Source organism: Peromyscus maniculatus, chromosome 21 (genome assembly GCF_049852395.1).
Source record: "Peromyscus maniculatus bairdii isolate BWxNUB_F1_BW_parent chromosome 21, HU_Pman_BW_mat_3.1, whole genome shotgun sequence".
In the NCBI taxonomy this organism is placed as follows: Eukaryota; Metazoa; Chordata; class Mammalia; order Rodentia; family Cricetidae; genus Peromyscus; species Peromyscus maniculatus.
Genome location: NC_134872.1, coordinates 27,625,921 through 27,643,037, shown reverse-complemented (window position 1 = coordinate 27,643,037; position 17,117 = coordinate 27,625,921). Strand labels below are relative to the sequence as shown.

The window sequence follows — 17,117 nt, the reverse complement described above, 5'->3', positions numbered from 1 at the left end:
TGGTCTAACTCAGCCCTTATTTCAGGTCTATTTGAAAGCAGCTACGTTAAACCCGCATCTCAGATGAGAAAACTGGACAAAGTGCAGCCAACTGTCAACTGAAGGATCCTGGGGATCCAGAACCCCCAAGAAAAATGCACGCTTTGTCTGAGATTTAGGATAATTTACAAATGCTTTGCATCTGACTCAAGGTAGGAAGCAGGATGACCCCAAGAGCTGGAAAGGGGGAAGGGGACCGATGTCACCCCCTACAGACTCAGCCTTGGGGTGGTAAGGTGGTGGCCAGCAGTCAGGTGTGCGTTCACTAGGCTCCTGGAGTCCACACGGCAGGACCCTCACCATGCATTCTTCCGATCTCAGCGCCCTTTGCAAAGCTTGACCTCTTTATCTCAGGCTCTGGACAGCCTGTCCTGTCCATGGCGGACCAGAAGGGAACAAAACCCACAGGCCTGGCCGGGCGTTGGTGGCGCACGCCTTTAATCCCAGCACTCGGGAGGCAGAGGCAGGCGGATCTCTGTGAGTTCGAGGCCAGCCTGGGCTACCAAGTGAGCTCCAGGAAAGGCGCAAAGCTACACAGAGAAACCCTGTCTGGAAAAAACCAAAAAAAAAAAAAAAAAAAAACCCACAGGCCTGGCTGACCGTTTTCTAAGAACGGGTGGCCAGCAGGGCCTTATGTAACTTCTACTGGCCACAGCAGATGGTGCGCTGGCTCCCGTGCCATCCAAGCCGGAGCTGACACTAACCTGCCCTGACATGGCACCCGGTCTCCTCTGCTCATGAGCCCAGGGCACATGCCAGGGCACAGGGGCAGGGAGAGGTGTGGAAAGTGGCCCGAACGTTCGTCATTCAGATCGGCAGTCACAGCCCAGCCAGGCCCAGCAAGAAGCCAAGGCCCACTCGCTAGCAGGCAGGTTCCAGCCATGCAAGAAGGGAACCCCCTCGCTATCCAACTTTTGGGGCAGTACCATCCCTGGATCAAGACCTCTGGGGGCGGGGGGTTCAGATGACAGTTTCCAAAGCATGGGCCTCTGGGAGATGCAGAGCTGTTTGCTCGCTTGGCTTTGCCCAAGTCTGTTCCCTTGTTTCTCCTCTTCCTGGTAGGTGGACTGAGGCAGCTGGAGGGTCTGTTATCTGTGTGTCACACTGAGACTTGGCCTTTGAGCCAAAGCTCTTAAGCTCCTGGAAATTCTTCAGATAACACAGGCTCTCTCACTGATAACCCCTGGAACCTACAAGTCACTTCATGGGGCCAACCTGAGCCTTATCCAAAATGGCTGCAAAGAATCTCAGAACTCCCCAGGATGACCCGTTCCACCTTAAGTCTAATACAGCCTGTCAAGCAGCACTTTCTAGGAAGAAGAAAGGTGAGCAGAGAGTTATGGGTAGGCTCCCTCCCTTCAATGGTCCAGTCTATTCCATTCCATCTTCCCAAAGACTACCAGGTCCGCCACTTTCAGACAGGAGAGCCCCAGGCTCAGGAAATTGCACTTAAGAGATGCAGCCAACAGTTGCCTTTAGCCTACTGGCTATGGGTGAGATAGGACCTCTGTTGATCTTTTCTGTGTCTAACACACAGATTGCAAGCCCAGTGCCACTTTGAGATCTTTGGCAGCAGTTAACTCTGCAGCTCACACACGATTGAGCCTGTATGATAATGAGTATTCAGAGACGGGTAATGCCTGGGGGCACTCACCAACCTAAGACAGAGCGCCTGTGTGGCCTGGACAGGTGTCTCCATGACGGGTAAGGTGACCTGCTGATGTCCCATGCAACCCAAGTCAGAAGCTCATTTTTTAATAAAAGGGGGACCTGTAGGGCCCTGGCCCCCATTTTGGTTAACTGTTGTCTTGCTTACGGACCTTGACCTTGATATCCTCCCTATGCTAATTCCCTGCCAGGTTTCACCCTCCTAAATGCTTAAGGGAAGTTCCTTGTCTGTGTATCCTGAACAATGGGCATTAACAGCTTAGACGCAAGATTGTAAAACATCAGTAGCGAACTTCTGCCCTCCGGGGTCCTCCCATTGTGCTGTAAGTCTGTATTTAAGACCTCCTCCTCCCTTCAAGAAATGACATTAGGCATTTAAAAATTAAAATATATATATATAACTGAATGAATACTGCGAATGTAATCTATGAATACCACAAATGTGATTAATATCATGAGTGTAATTAATGAATATCATGAGTGTAATTTAAAAAATAAATAAATTAAAAAAAAAAAAAGAGAGATGCAGCCAAGACTTGAACCTGTGTTTTCTGATTCCAGGGTAGACCCTGCTTATTTGACTAGAGGAAGCACAGAGGGGGCAAGAAACTATTTAATGCTACCCAGCAGATCAGCTTTGGGACTGAGATTAGAATTAGGCTTCCAATTTCTCCCAAGGTTTTTCCTTTTTCCTATTTATTCCTCTCTCTCTCTCTCTCTCTCTCTCTCTCTCTCTCTCTCTCTGGGGGGGGGGAAGAGGGGGGGGTGAGAAGGAAAGGAGGGAAGGGGGAGGGGAAGAGAGAGAGGAGGAGGGGGAGGGGAGACCGGGAGACCAGACCAAGTACTGGCAAGCCAGGAAAAGTGAGGCCAGATGAAATTCGCAGCAGGGGTCGGCGTGCACAGCAGCCCTGGCTGCTCTAAGCTGCCAGCCAGGAGTTCAGATCAGCCTGTGACTCCTGGCAAGGGCCAGTGGCTACCCAGCTGTGCGGGTGGAAGCTGAGCCAGGCATCTTGCTGCCTCAGCCCAGGGCCTGGGGATAATTGTCTCCTAGGAATGCTCTTGAATGTTACTGCTGGATGTGCCACGGACAGCCTGGAGCAGCCTGACCCTGCAGCCAAACCTGCTATCCTCACCAGGCTCCACGCATGCCAAGAAGCCAGGGGCAGTTGCTGTGGAGGGGCCGGGCCTGGACTCAGCCCCTGGCCCTGCGCCTCCCCACATGCTGCTTAGCCTGCACCTGCTGCAGGCGGCAGAGCCAATGTCCGTGCAAGGGGCACTCTGTGCGGCTTCAAGCCATGATCAATGGGACTGGGCATGCAAATCGGATGCAAGTTTATTTCTGAGATAGAGTCTCCCTGTGCAGCCCGACGGTGGCTGGCATTGCTACGTAGACCAAACTGGGCTTGAATTTATGATATGCCTGCCTCTGCCTACTGAGCACGGGGGTTACAGGTATGTGTCATCTGCCTGACCAAATGCAAACATCTTACAGCCCAGCATGTGTCCCCACACAGCAGGGACCCAGGACACCTAGTCGCAAAACTTGGTTAATTCCTTGTGGCTTCATTAGATTTACCGAACAAATTCTTTCTTACCCAAGGGCCCTGGCCACTGAGTACATAGCACCCAATCTTGGTAAGTACTTAGTAAGAGATAGTAAAAGTAAAGAAGACTCGGGCAAGGCAGAGGGGAGGCGGTGAGCAGAGGACCAGGCATGTCCCGCTCTCCAGTGACTCATCCAGGCAGACAGGCACCGGTCAGAGCTCCCTCCTAGCCAGTGGCGGCTGCACATGGCTTCCATGTTATCTCACTTTGCAGCTACTGAGCACCCGACAATGAGGACGACGACGCTGTGCTGGTCCTAGTTCATATCAGGGAGTAAAACCAGACGCAGCAGGCTCCCACTTAGTAATCACTGCTGACAGTGATTACATGGCTGTCCCACCTTCTGGTCATTTCAACCCCTCCCGGCTGTCTCCCAGTCCCCGAGACAGGAAAAGGGGAGACGCGGGTCTGAGATTACTACTCCCCGAGACAAGACCCCACTCGGGATCACTGCTGGCTCCGCCTCTGCCCGTCTGTCTCACAAAATGACTCGAAGGTGTTTGGAGCAACTTTCCTGGCATTTCTGACTCAACTTCTTACAAGCTCTGCATCTCCAGCTAGGTGCCGGAGCCCCGGGCTGGGCAGCCAGGCGCCTCTGATAGCATTACCCAGCTGCTTTGCTTCAGCTCCATCTCTGGACGCCAGTAATGCCTCCGGGCGCCACCCAGGGCCTCTGGGGATTGCCGACGAGTGGGTGATCAGAACTGAAGATGCCTTCTGAGCTACCAGGCAGCAGGGTGGCTACCGGAAGCAGAAAAGACACCCTCTTCCCTACCACCCCCAGCTCTCCCACCAAGGGAGATGCTGCCACTGGGGGCTCCGGTCCCCCGTTCTCCCACAGAGTCATGCAGGAGAGCAAGGCCCATCCCCCCACCAGAGCTCATCCCAAAGGAGGAGGGAAGGCGAAGGACTTCAGAGAACCCCAGTCGGTGCCAGATTATGTCACATGGCTCACCAGGGAAGGCCATACTGTCAGGTTGGTCTTGGGGAACCTAGAGAACCAAGAGGCTGAGCTACCTGGCCCGGGAATGAGGCACAATCACATCCTTTTGGCTCCAAAGCCCTGGGCTCTTTCCTCAGGGCTGAGCAGAGACCCCAGGCCCTGGAAATCTTCTGGATCAGACAGGACTCTGAACCAGATCCTTCCTTGTGGAACTGCAGAGGCCTTCTTCCCTCCCGGCATTTGATCTTCTCCGCAGCCCAAACTGCTGACCCTTCAAGGGGCAGTCAAGAGCTAGCCTTCCTTCCTCCAGGAAGTCTTTCCTGACCCCAGGCCCAACATGGGTTTCCTGTTGTTTCTACTTCCGATGGTAATGATGACAGTGGCAACCAATGGGCATGTGTGTGAAGTGTAGGGCTGAGCTGGGGTTCCTAGGTCCAATGTGTGCCCGGAATCCTCACTTCTACCCCGTAAATCAGCTTCCCTTACTCCGGAAAGTGAACAGTCCCATTAGGACCTCTGTAGACCTCTTAAGCCTTGCTGGGATCCCTTTCCTCCTTCAGTCAGTCTCCTGAGCCCCTAGAATCCAGGGCTCTCAGTCTTTGAGGCAAGAGATGCCTACAGAGCAGGGGAACGTGAACTTACATCCTAGAAGGTAATTTATAGACAGGCAGGAAGAGAGACAGAGACGGACACAGAGACAGACCAACGGAGACCCAGGGCTGCATAATGCACACATGGACTTTCCAGTCAATAAATTGACTTTTTTCTGGATGGGCCTCTGTAAACACAAATGATGTGAAGTGGTGCTGGGTCTTGGCTAGCTCTGTCTGCTGCTAACCGCCAGCTAGAAAACCCCACAGCCCTTAAAAATCTACCTTCTACCTCCCTCTTCCAGACTCCAAACACAGCTAGGACGGGAGATCAACCAATCCTGACCCAGAGAGGGAAAGGAGGTCGTCCAGGGTCCTATAGCAAATGAATAATAAGACTCGGTCTTAAAGTTCAAGGCCAGGAGCTGCTGGGCCACCAAGTCCTGAGGCTCCCTGCCTACTCTGGACCCTGCTTCTTGTTCTGAGCATGACAACAGGGTGAGTGGTCACTACATGCCAGGCACCTCACAAAAGTCTTTCTTACTGGACATCGGCTCACACAATCTGCAAAGCAATCTTGTGAGGACATGACCACCCCTATCTGACAGATGAGGGAACTGAGGCATGGCAGTTAGGTAAGCCGTTAATGACAGCCTGGGGTAAGGTGCTCTGTTAGCCTCCTCAGAATTCTAATTGGCCACACCAGGCCCCCTACCTGGCAGCTAAGGCCCTAGGGACTGGCCTCTGCAAAGGAGGTATCAGAGGAGGTAGGTGAAGACTGAGTCTGGGGAGGGTGGTGGTGAGGGCAGCAAGTAGGGAATGCTCCCTTAACCCCCCAAAAGGAGCTCCCTTAACCCCCCCAAAAGGAGCCCATCCCTATTTGCTCGGCTCCACCCACTTCCAAGAGCTGCAAAGAGAGGAGCAATGTAAGAAATCTTTCCATCTCAACCCCCTGCCCCAGGTTCTAGGATGAGCCAAAGGCACCAAGGTCATCCTCATGAAACCTAGATGCGAGGTGGGGTGGGGAGGGGCACACGACTGGGACCGGCTCATCACCTCGTCTTTGCGAATTTTTCTGCTGCGCCTTCCTGCAGCGTCCAAGACTCTTAAGAGCCATTTAGCATTTCTGGAATCAGGGTCCCCCTGTAGACAGTGACCTCTTTGGGAGCCAGGGTTTAGGGCCTCTGTGAGTGATCTAGGCCCAATCCTACCTCTTCAGCTTCCCAAGAAAGCATCCACCACCCCCCCATAAGGTTCTTGCAGGCATTCGCAGAAAAGGGTTTTGTAAATTATAAAGTGGGTTGAGGTGTGAAGTTTCCTGCTCCCAAGTATCACATCTCATCTGAGAGTTAGAATGGTGGCAGTCCTCAGCGCGGACCCATGCAGGAAGGACAGGGAGCCCTCCACAAGCCCTCCCAAGGCACGCGTGTGTGTGTGTGTGTGTGTGTGTGTGTGTGTGTGTGTGTGTGTACACGCCTATGTCCAAGGCCAGCCACACCTGCTGCCCAAGATGCAAGAGGGCCCCTCATGCAAGCTCTGCAAGTTCCTGCCCCAGAAAATTTCGGAGACCTCCCTGGGGGAGATGGGCTGCAGGAGTCACAGCCAGGTGGGAGGGTAAAACCATCAAATCATCCCGGCCATCTCACTCCCACAAAAATGCTCTGGGTGAGCCGGGGCTGGAGGAGGAGGGGCAGGACTCTAGACTTCAACCACCTGGATCAGCAGTCCTTGCCCCTAGGCTACCTGCAGATAACCCTTCTTGGTCCCTCGAGGGCAGGTCCCTCGGGTTCTGGGGGCGGGGGGGGGGGGGGGGGGGGGGGGCGCAGGGACACCAGACTTTCCAACAGCAGATTCCAGCACTCAGGCCAGACCCTTCACACAGCAGGGTGCAAGATGGCACTAGGTCTTCCAGGACTGCAGGGCAAATGGCAGGTCCAGTCCTGAAGAGGAATCCCCAACAAGACAAAAAGGATGGAGCTTCCCAGACCTTTCATGACTCATGGTCCTTACATTACACACACCTATTTATACCCAAACAAAACGCAACCACGCCCATAAGGACATTGCACCCCTCCCCCACGTGCTCAAACATCCACACACAGATAGATACACACACACACACACACACACACACACACACACACACACACACCACCCTCCTATACAAAAGGTGGAAACCACAGCACACTCTGGTCCTCCTGCACACTTCACCTCCACACACACAGACACACACACACACACACACATACACAACGCACCTAAGAGCGACATGACACTCACCTTCCCCTCCCCTCTCCAAAACACGGTTCCACCTGCCACCTTCCCACGGCACATTCTCGCAAACACTCCTCAGCGCACAATCTCACACCCACAGGCCCGCCTTGCTGGAACTGGGGAAGTTGCGATGCGCTAGGGGCAGTTTGAGGGAGCTGAGAAAAGAGGGGCGCGCCAGGAAGGAGGGGGACACAGTGCTCAAAGGTTAAGCGGCACCTTTGAGCTCCCAGGACTGGGCAGACCCAGACCAATTTAAATTGCCTGGGGAGAAAGGTGCAAGCGAGGTGGACACTGGGAACAGGAGGGTTCTGGTGCAGTGTGGTTGGTACTTAGCAACACCAGGTGACTGTTCAGAATCCAACCCCCCCCCCCCAAGTTCGGAGACGCTAATCAGGCGGCTTTGTAGGAAAGGGGGCAAATAGGAGCTCTCCCAGCAGCCCGGAGCTTTGGGAGGGAAAAGGAAACAAAGAGAGAGGGGGGGGGTAGGCAGCTGATTTATGCCTGCACTTCAGCAAATGTTTTCCCTGCCATTAGCCCCGGGAAGACCAGGAGCCAGAGGAAGGGCGCGCGTGGGGGGTGGGGACCTGTGGCTTTAAGGAGCTCAGCCTGGGCTTGTCTGCCCCGCGGGCTGCAGCGAGCGGAGTTCCGATCCTCAGCCTCCAGATCCTACGAACCAGATTTGGCCTGTCAACTAACTCCCTGGGAACAGCCGGCAGCCGGCTTCAGAGTGCCAGCCTTCTCCCAAATGCCTTTTTTTTGGGGGGGGGGGGGCGGGGGGGGAATGCTCACTTGTTGCCCTAGCTCACCAAAACAGCCCAGGTCGCGGGGGAAAATCCCCCAGGCGCCGAGCCAGAGCACAGGTTCCGAAAGGGCAGGCAGGAGGTGGCGCTCCAGCCCAGACTTCAGGACCCAGCCAATCGGGAGGGGAGCAGGGTTCCTCGTGCCTTCGGACACATGCTTCTCCCTGAATGATTCTCATGACGGCCTTTTAAATTCCCTTTAAAAGAGAGGGGGAAAAGCACAGCCCCGCACTTGTTTGGGTTCATTCTGGCTTCACAGCTTTAATGACTCCATTTGTGGAAGCTGTTTAGGAAGCTGGTGGAGAGGCGTTGGAGAAGGATGCCAGTTGGAGTGCCAGCTCAGGCCTGGCAGCAGCCTTTCCCCTCCCTTCCCCCCTTGGGGGCCATCTGCCTAGGCAGCAAGCAGTTTCTCTGGTGGGCTCATGGCCACCAACCTCAAGTCGCAGCCTGGTACCCAAACCCCTTGCTCTTTCCTGTAGACCTCAGAGCTCCAATCTGTTTCCTTTCTACCCAAAACCCTGCTGATGCCCCAGGATACTACGGTGGCCGGCCAGCCCAGAGGAGGGCTGAGTACTGTTCACTCAGAAACACCAACCTTGCTGTCCAAGGACCTGGGATGGAAGGGCTACAGGTCACCCTGCTTGTCCCCCAAGGTCCAGGGCAGCCCGTAGCGACCCTATACATCAGGGTGATTCAGGGAGAGGATGTTGGGGGCCCAAACCTCATCCTAGCCCCTACAGACAGGAATGGCATCCTAGTACCTTTCACCTAAAGATTCCATAACCAAAGGATTAAAACGGGTTCCTGAAGTGTCCCCAACTCTACAAATGGATGTGGCCATTTGTAGGCCAGGGAGCTCAGCCGATGACCTATGTTCTGCTAAGACCTGTACTTGCTTCTCTCGGTGCCTCATCCCTGGTCCTTTGTCCAGCTGTGTCCTGTTGAGCGGGGTTCACGCTCCCCATTCCAGGTACACGTCCCATCTAAGCTAATCTGTCAAAGTGATCCAACTTTAAGATGAGGCCTCGGTTTCATTCAGCATCCTGACCCCCCAGGGAAGCTGTCCAGCCTGAGGGGGAGGATGGAAAGGTGAAGGAGCCTGAAGAAGCACTAGGTGAGGCAGGCCCTTGGGCTCTGAGTTCAAAACCCTGATTCTACTGAGCTCCACTGTGGCCCTGGGCAACTCCAAAGGCCTTTCTCAAAAGCTCCAGCAGTTAAAAAACAAAAACAAAAAACGGAGGGAACTGTGAGGTCCTATGGAATTCCCCATTGTGTGGGGGGAGGGGGTGGACCAGAGCAGAGAGATTCCAGGAGACATTCCTCCCCTGCGTGGTACATCCCCTTTAATGAGAAAGCCCATTAAGACGCTTGATTTTTCCATTTGTTTAAGCAGGATGGGTGCCTCGCTGTGGTGCGCAGGGAGGGAGCTCGGGGTAACACCAGCCACACAAGCGGCGGCCGCCGCAGCTCAGACACCGGGAAAACTCCCATTTTAATTGCTCCTTTAAAAGACCGATCAAGAGCTCTGGGCTCCTTCTCAACCATCCCAGCCAGAGGCCTGGGAAGGGCTGGAAGGAGTAGAGTGGGGTGGGGTGGGGTGGGGTGGGGATAGGGTAGAAGGGAGACTCCAAGGGCCAGCCAGTGCTTTTGAAGTGGCCTCTCCCAGCTCCAGTCACTTGCTGGCTGGCGTCTTCCCAGGGTCTGAGGTTCTGGGAGTCTGGTTTTGATTCTTCCATCATCAAACTTAATGCTTTAAAAAGAGAAAGAAAAAAAAAAACTCTCTGCACTCTCAAGGAGTTGACTGTCCTATTCTCAGGAGAGTGGAGGGAAGTGCCTGGTACTTTGGAGCCGTTGTCCCTGTACTCTGCTACCTCAGCGACAGACATCTCATCGCAGCCAGGTGGAAGAGTGTGGAAGGAAGCCCCTGTAGTTGAAGCTGGTCTAGCTAACAAAGGAGCCCAGCATACTAGTCCAAAATCAAACATGAAGCGAAGACAAGATAAGGGGAAAAAAAAAAAAAACCTACGTTCTGGCCTTGCTTTTCCTCATCCGTGAAATGGGATCAGGAGGGAGGCACTGGAAAAACTCCGAGCCTTCTGGTGGAAAGATGCCTGGTGCCTGAGGCAATGGGGAAACCAGGCTGTGTGGGGAAGAAGAGGAGTGTCCTCCCTCCCAGAAGGTAAGCTCCTAAGGGCAGCATATTCTGGGCAAAGGAAAGCTGCAGGCGGACCCCAGCAGCTGGCCCTTCTCCAGGCTGGTGGGCAGGAGACCCCCGCCGGGCTATGCAATGAGCACAATTCCAACACGGCTTCTGCTCACTCAAAGCTGGGTGTGAGAGGCCATTTCTGACTGGGCACCGTTCGTGCCCAAATCCATCAAAGCCCTGGGCCTGGGGTTTCTTCCGGGGAAGACGGGGGCCGAATGCTTTGTTAAGCAGAAAAAGCAGGCCATCTCCAGCATTCCTGGCCCAGCCCACCCACTCAGGCCCACCAGTCCCATTTTTCTCCAAATGGAGCCCCAACCTCAGTAACCTTGGTATCTATTCCCGATTCCCAAGATGCAGCCCGACCCATGGGCCACTTCCAAAGACTTCACTCTACCCTTCAATCACCCCCAGACGGCCTTAAACAGAAACTAACACCCAATCCAGCACCTCCCACATCTAACTGCACCCTTTAAAACAAGGCTGGTCATTTAGCTTGCCTCCTCCCGCCCCCCTCCCCCGCCCCCTTCCCCATCATTACCTTCCAACTTCAAAACACTGCTTTAAATACCCGAGTCTGCCCAAATCATAATTAACTTGGATCAAATGATTGAGTGTTGTAACTTTACAGCACTAGGCTTGGAGAAAAATAAAATAAAAAGTGGGGGGATGTGCTAAAAGCAAGCTCTGGCCGTGGGAATCATTAATTCCAGAGGAGGGACCTTTAGCTCTTTAAGAAAGAGAGGTGGGGAGGAGGGGAAGGTGGATGTCAGCATCACTGAGGAAGGTGGGGTGGAGAGAGAGCTGAAAGCGCTAGTTTTCTTGCCCCATCCTAAGCCTTTGCTTAGAGAGGCCTTTCTACAGGATGCCCCTCCATCCCCCGCCACCCCCCACCCAGCTTCGGGAGTCAAGGCACCCTGCCGGCAGTTCACCTGCTTGGGTACCAGAAAGGCTAGCGCGAGCGTGTACTTTTCCTTCCAAGGAAGATGCAGCCCACTTTGCAACGCCCAGCACAGCTCCTACAGGGCCAGCAAGACACTTCCACGTTCGCGGCGGGAGAGGAGGATTAGGGGACTTCATAAACTTGGGAGTCCACCGAACCCTATTAGGGAATCTTGCTGCGTCCAGGTGCGATGCAGAGGCGAGCTCACCTGGTCTATTCCCCCAGACGGTGAGAAGGCCAATAACCCACTTAAAATTGGGGAAGTCGGCAGGGGACATTACGTCCCTCCACCTTCTGCCAACATTCACCCAGAAACAATCCACCAACCAACCACGAAACCCTTCCAAACCCTCCGGCGCCGCACCTCGGGAGAGCAGGGTGTGCAGAACTCGGCCCCTCCCCCTTCAATAGCTAAAGCCTTCGGGCCTCCGCTCCCCAAAGGCGAAGGGGAACAAGCGCTTTCAGGGCTCCGCAGCCTCCAGCTCTCTCCCTCTGACCCTCAGAACGCTGCGCGTGTTGCCCGTGGGAGCCCGCGGGAGCCCGCAGGAGCCGAGACTCAGACTTAAGTTACAGGCGAACAGCACGGAACACACATTCCGCCCAGGTAGCCACAGTGTTTCGGTAGCAATCGGGTGGGGGTCACCTGGAAGTGAATCAGATCCCGTTCCATGGGCAAGCAACTATCCCTTGGAGGCAGGAGCAGGGAGCTTCGGGCTTACGTGGCACCGCACCCCAGGTGGCAAAGCGTCGCCCCCCTCTCCCGGGCACCGAAGCTGCCTTTTAACTTGGGCGCGTCCACCGCGTTCCCGGAGCGTAGCGACTCCCTAAGAACCACCCGAACTTGCAGTTGGACGCTGGGACTCTCCAGGTCCACATCCCCGCGTCCCACTCCCTCTCGCTCCTACCTGCTAGGCTCAGTGTCGGGTCCCAGCAGAACAGCAGCGCCAGCAGCAACGCACCCCGCGTCCCGCTCCGGGCCCTCATGCTCCTGTCGCCCGGCCCGGGCGCCTCTCCCTCGGGGCTCTTTCCCGGGCCCCAGCCTCGCCGCCTTCGCCTTCGCCTTCGCCGCCTCGCCGTCCTCGCAGGCGCCCGGCAGCGCCAGCCCGTGCCCTCCGTGGGCGCAGCGGCAGCCACGCTGCGCCGGGAAGCCGCCCGGCTGCTCGGAGCGCTCCGGGAGTCGGACGCCGCTGAGGATCCCGGCGCTAGTGCGCCCTTTCCGCGATCCCCCGCTGCGAGCGCCGTCCGCGCCCTGCTCCGAAGTTGCGCGATCCCAGCGGAGTGCGCTCAGCGGCGCTCGCAGCGGCCGCGCCGCGAAGTCTGTCCGAGTGGGATGCGCGCTCTTCTCCGCGCCCTGCCGCTCCCCGCGGCTCGGCGCCCTCGCCCTCCCTGCCGCCGGCCACAATGCCCAGCGCCGCCGCGCGCTCGCCCTAGAGTCAGCCGGCCGGGGCGGGGCCTCACGCGCTATGGGGCGGGGCGTGGAGGACGGGGGCGGGGCCCACGGGGCCCTTCAAGGGGGTTCTCCTCCGCTGGGCAGGAGCGGCCGAGCTGGGGCCTATCAGAGGGGACCTTCGAAGAACGTAGGATTCAGAGCACAGAAAAACCAGTCCGCTGAAAAGCCGAGTCCACCGAATCTTCTTTCCAAAAATAAAGAAAATAAGCTTTCGTGCCCTTCTTAGCTTGGGTATAAGTCAGCTTTCGCTTTTGATTTTGTCTCAGAAGGTGGGGTAAGGGGGCTTTAAGAAAAATCTCAAACACCCAAATCCTGGTGGAGCCGGGGTTGTGGGTGGGGAGTTCCAGTTGTGGGAATTTGGGTATGAGTTAGGATCGTGATTGGTTCTATTTGTCTACATGACCTAGGACAGAACTCTTTACATGGGATCCGGAAGGATGGCTCATCAGAGTGAGGATGTGGTGAACCAGCCAAGCGATAAAGGGGAGTGTATGGAGAAGGGCCTGCTGCTGCCTTTGGCTCAGTGTAAACTTGGTTCTGCTCCTTCTGCGCGTGACCTTGAAGGAGCTTGTTCAGTTGTTTCCATCACTGTCCTCTGTGAAATGGGGAATAGTGGTGTTAACTGTCTCAAAACGGAACGAGGAACAGACGCAGAGGACGAAGGAGCGTGGGGGTTCCCAAGATTCTTGCAGGAAGTCCTGATCACCCGAAGGTGGGCCCACAAGCTTGTGCGGCCAGGTGAAGCTTGGAGGATGTCTGTGCATCCGCTGACATGAACTTCAGTGTGGCAGTCCATGGATGGGCTTTATTTCAGCTAACCCCACAAGTCTCTAGTAAATACCATATACACTCATTTTTAGAGAGGAGTAAAGCCATTTGTCCAGGATGACACTTTTGAGTGAGGGAGTGAAGGGGATGGGGGGGGGGGGATGAGACTGAAAAAGCCCTGTAGCTGAGCATGGTGGCGCACGCCTTTAACCCCAGCATTCAGGAGGCAGAAGCAGGTGGATCTCTGTGAGTTTTGAAGCCAGGGCTACATAGTGAGACCTTGTCTCAAAGAAAGAGAGACAGAGACAGAGCTGGGGGGGGGGGGGGCAGGCACTGGCAGATAGCAAGAGCCTCCCTACCTACCACTTAGCCCAGATCAGCTGACCACATAAGCTTTTCCCCATTGCAGATCTGGAACAGTCCTCAAATACGGAGGCAGCATGCTTCTGCATGAAGGGAGTAGAGGCTCGGCAGGCTCTGAAGTTGGTAGGAGGGTGGGAAGTGGGGGGGGGGGGAAGGTGATAGTAGTTAGGACATCAACAGAGCCAAGCAGTCCCAAGTTGTTCCTAGATTGGAGAAAAAAGGGTTTGGGAGGCACAGTGGCTGGCTAGAAGGTTGGTAGTGTGAGGGCAGAGAAGCAAGAGGACCCCCTGGGGGAGGGGGCAAAGAAAGCAGGACTTTGGGACACCTCCTTTCTCCCAGCTCCACATACCGAAGAAGACTGGAGATCTATCTATAGGAGGCAATGGATATAGGCGACGCCCCACATCACGGCTGGCCACCCAGGGCCAGGAGGGTGGATATGGGTGGAGTGAACTCCCCAGGCAGGACTTCGGCTTCTGTGGGCAAAGGTAAATGGGTTATTTTTAGCCTGGCCTGGAACAGCATGAGCAAGGGTAAAGGCTGATCACACCCAGCCATCTCCACCCATTCTAGACCGCAAACACACACAGCTCTCCACACCCCTGGACAGTTACACATACCTGCAAAAGGAATATACAAGTAAAATAGACAACAGAGACACACAGGTGCAAGATGACCTTTCCTGAAACACCCTGTGTGTAAACAGACACCCACCTAGAAAAACACCCACAGACCAAAGCCCACGAGACTAAAAACCCCAAACACACCTCCAGACACACACACACACACACACACACACACACACACACACACAGACATCTGACTGGAAAGACAAACAGGTATTTGGATATTTAAAGGCTGCCAGGAAACACCGGGGGCACATGGGTACCAAGACTCACATCTCCTGCTCAGACCCTCGAAGGGCACTGTGCCTGAGAGCTCAGTAGACCCTGAAGGCTCCTTCTCCCTCAGTGGGATATCAGAGACTTTTCTCTAAAAGTTGCTTGCTAATTCATGCTGGGCACAGGGGGGTAACAAGCATTTTTCCTCCTTTCTACCCAGCCCTGATCCAGTCCTTCAGTCTGGAATCTCTCTCTACTTTAAAAAAGCTAAGTTCCTTTATTCTAATTCACTCACAAATAAAAGCATCCCACAGCTAGCGTAAGGCAGCCACTCTAACCCTGGTCCGGTTGGTCCCAGGCTCCTTCATCTCAGTGAACATCTCTGTACTTAGAATGGCCATTCTGAGGCCATGGGGACTTCCTTAGGGTTTTGTGTATTCACTCTCAATTACATTTTTTATTCACTTATCCACCACAAAAAAAAAAAAGAAAGAAAACCTATAACAGAGTTGCAACTAGATGAAAATTAGATTTATATTCTCTTTCATGACTCATGTATGCTTATAGCTGCCTTCTGTCTTTCCTCGTCATCCAATTTCTCCAGTCTTAACATCTGCTCTGGAATTAGGGTCAGCCCTTTCAGGGAATCTCCCATAACTCCCCTGGGCCCCTTCCTGTGTGAAGTCTCAGGACGTTGCCTTTCCCAGCCACCTGCAGTTAGGGGTGTCCTGTTGCTGCCGCCCCCCACCCCCACCCCCCAGGTAGCCCAGGCAGCCTCAACTTTGGCCCTCAACTGGGATTGGCCACTTCCCTCCCACGTGCAAGGTAACACAGTGGAGAAGCTGTACAAAACTTGCCAGAAGTGTCCCCAAACCCTGTGCCATGACACTCCGTCGAGGGGGGGCCTCTTCTAGTTGAGGAGGAACGAGGGCCCTGGGTGGCCAAAGTTGGCCTCTGTTTTTATTTTTCGTGATGTACCAATGATGTTCCCTGCACACAGTAGGCTGCATTGTGCGTCGGCAAAAGAGAAAGAGAAGTTATTGATACAAGGCCTACTATGGCTATAAGAAGTAGCCCCAAGGCCCCACCTCCATGTCTTGGAGGCCCGGGCAAGGGGCCCAGGTCTGAAGCTGGAGGTAGGACAGCCTTTGTGGGGGCGCAACTGCTTTGAAAGCCCCGGCCAGTATTGACCCTTAATGGAGGCTTCAGATGCTTCTGGGACCACTCTCATGTCTTCTAAACAGGATAGCATGCTGGACTGGAAGGTGGAGCTTATAGATGTAGCCCCAGACCCCCACCCCCACCCCATCCCCCGCTGTTCTTCTTACCTGCTGGGAGATCTCCGGCCACTTAGTTGCCCTTTCCAGGTATCAGTGCCCTCCGCTGTAAAAGAGAAATAATCACTACTTCGCGGGACTAAAAGGAATATGCATACATCCTCTCATCTAGCTGAATAACAGCTACCTATTTCATAACAATTATGATTTGAAAGCAGCCTTTGGGGCTCCCAGCAAGAGTGGCTGGCAGCTTGTGCGTGGCGTCTTTAGTCCTGGCTATGCTCGCAGGTGCCACCAGGGGGCGCAGGGCAGCCTCGGCCTCCTCAGTGCCGCTGCACAAGGCAGAGGGAGCAGGCTGTGGAACTGTCCCTAGTCACCCTTCTGGGACCCTTCTAGGAGAGATTTCTGCTCCCTGGGGGATGGGAGTCGGGGGTAGGCTTTCACAAGAATCAGTTTGCGGGTTCTTGAGTGGGAAGATTTGAGAGTCACGTTCACAAAGCTTCTCCTGATTAGTCCGGGGAAGAAGGACCCCTAGACATTTGCAAGCTCCTGAAGGGAGGCGTCTGTGATAAAAGTCCTTCTGTTTGTAATAATATGAGCATAGCTAGTGCTGATCCTGGCCTAAGTTCTTCACATGCTAACCACACACATGATAGGTGCTGTTGGGGCCCCACTCACAGATGAAGGCCATGAGACCCAGGTAGTAAGTTGACCAAGATCAAGGTGAGGGCAATGGAGAGGCCCACCCGGACACCATGGATCTCAAGCAGAAACAGTTTTCCCTTTAAAAAAAATTGAGATGAGGCCGGGAAGCAGTGGCAAACGACTTTAATCACGGCACTCAGGAGGTAGAGCCAGCAGATCTCTGAGTTCAAGGGCAGCCTGCTTTATAGAGTGAGGTCCAGGACAGCCAGGGATACACAGAGAAGCCCTGTCGTGAAGAGGAAAAAAAAAAGATGAGGAGATGAGGGGGCCAAAGAGATGATTAAGCCAGTAAAGTACATGCTGCAAAACCAGGAAGGCCCGAGATCAGATCCAGGACACCCAGTAAAAAGCAGGGCTCCGTGAGTCCTGTGATCCCTGTGCTGAGAAGGTGGGTACCAGAGGGTCCCTGGGACTCACTGTCCAGACAATCCACATAATGGGTGATCTCTGGGTTCAGGGAGAGTCCCTCTCTCAAAACATAAGGTGGGGAGTGATTAAGGAAGACAATGTTGACCTCTGGCCTCCACATACATACACACACGTGTGTACACACAGGAACATATATACCACACACACACACACACACCACACACACGCACACACACACACACACACACACACACACACACGCGCGCAGCGCGCGCGCG

At 54.6% G+C, this 17,117-nt stretch overlaps 1 protein-coding gene across 2 annotated transcripts in view; it reads right to left on the bottom strand.

Moving 5' to 3' along the window:
• Unc5b (unc-5 netrin receptor B) overlaps positions 1 to 12,182 on the bottom strand; it is a 68,827-nt gene extending 56,645 nt beyond the window's left edge. For both annotated transcript variants that reach the window (XM_006972696.4, XM_006972697.4), the window contains exon 1: positions 11,971 to 12,182. In XM_006972696.4, the coding sequence (XP_006972758.1) occupies positions 11,971 to 12,049 (79 nt within the window). In that variant the 5' untranslated portion in view covers positions 12,050 to 12,182. The remainder of the gene's footprint in view (positions 1 to 11,970) is intronic.
• Positions 12,183 to 17,117: the final 4,935 nt, after the last annotated feature.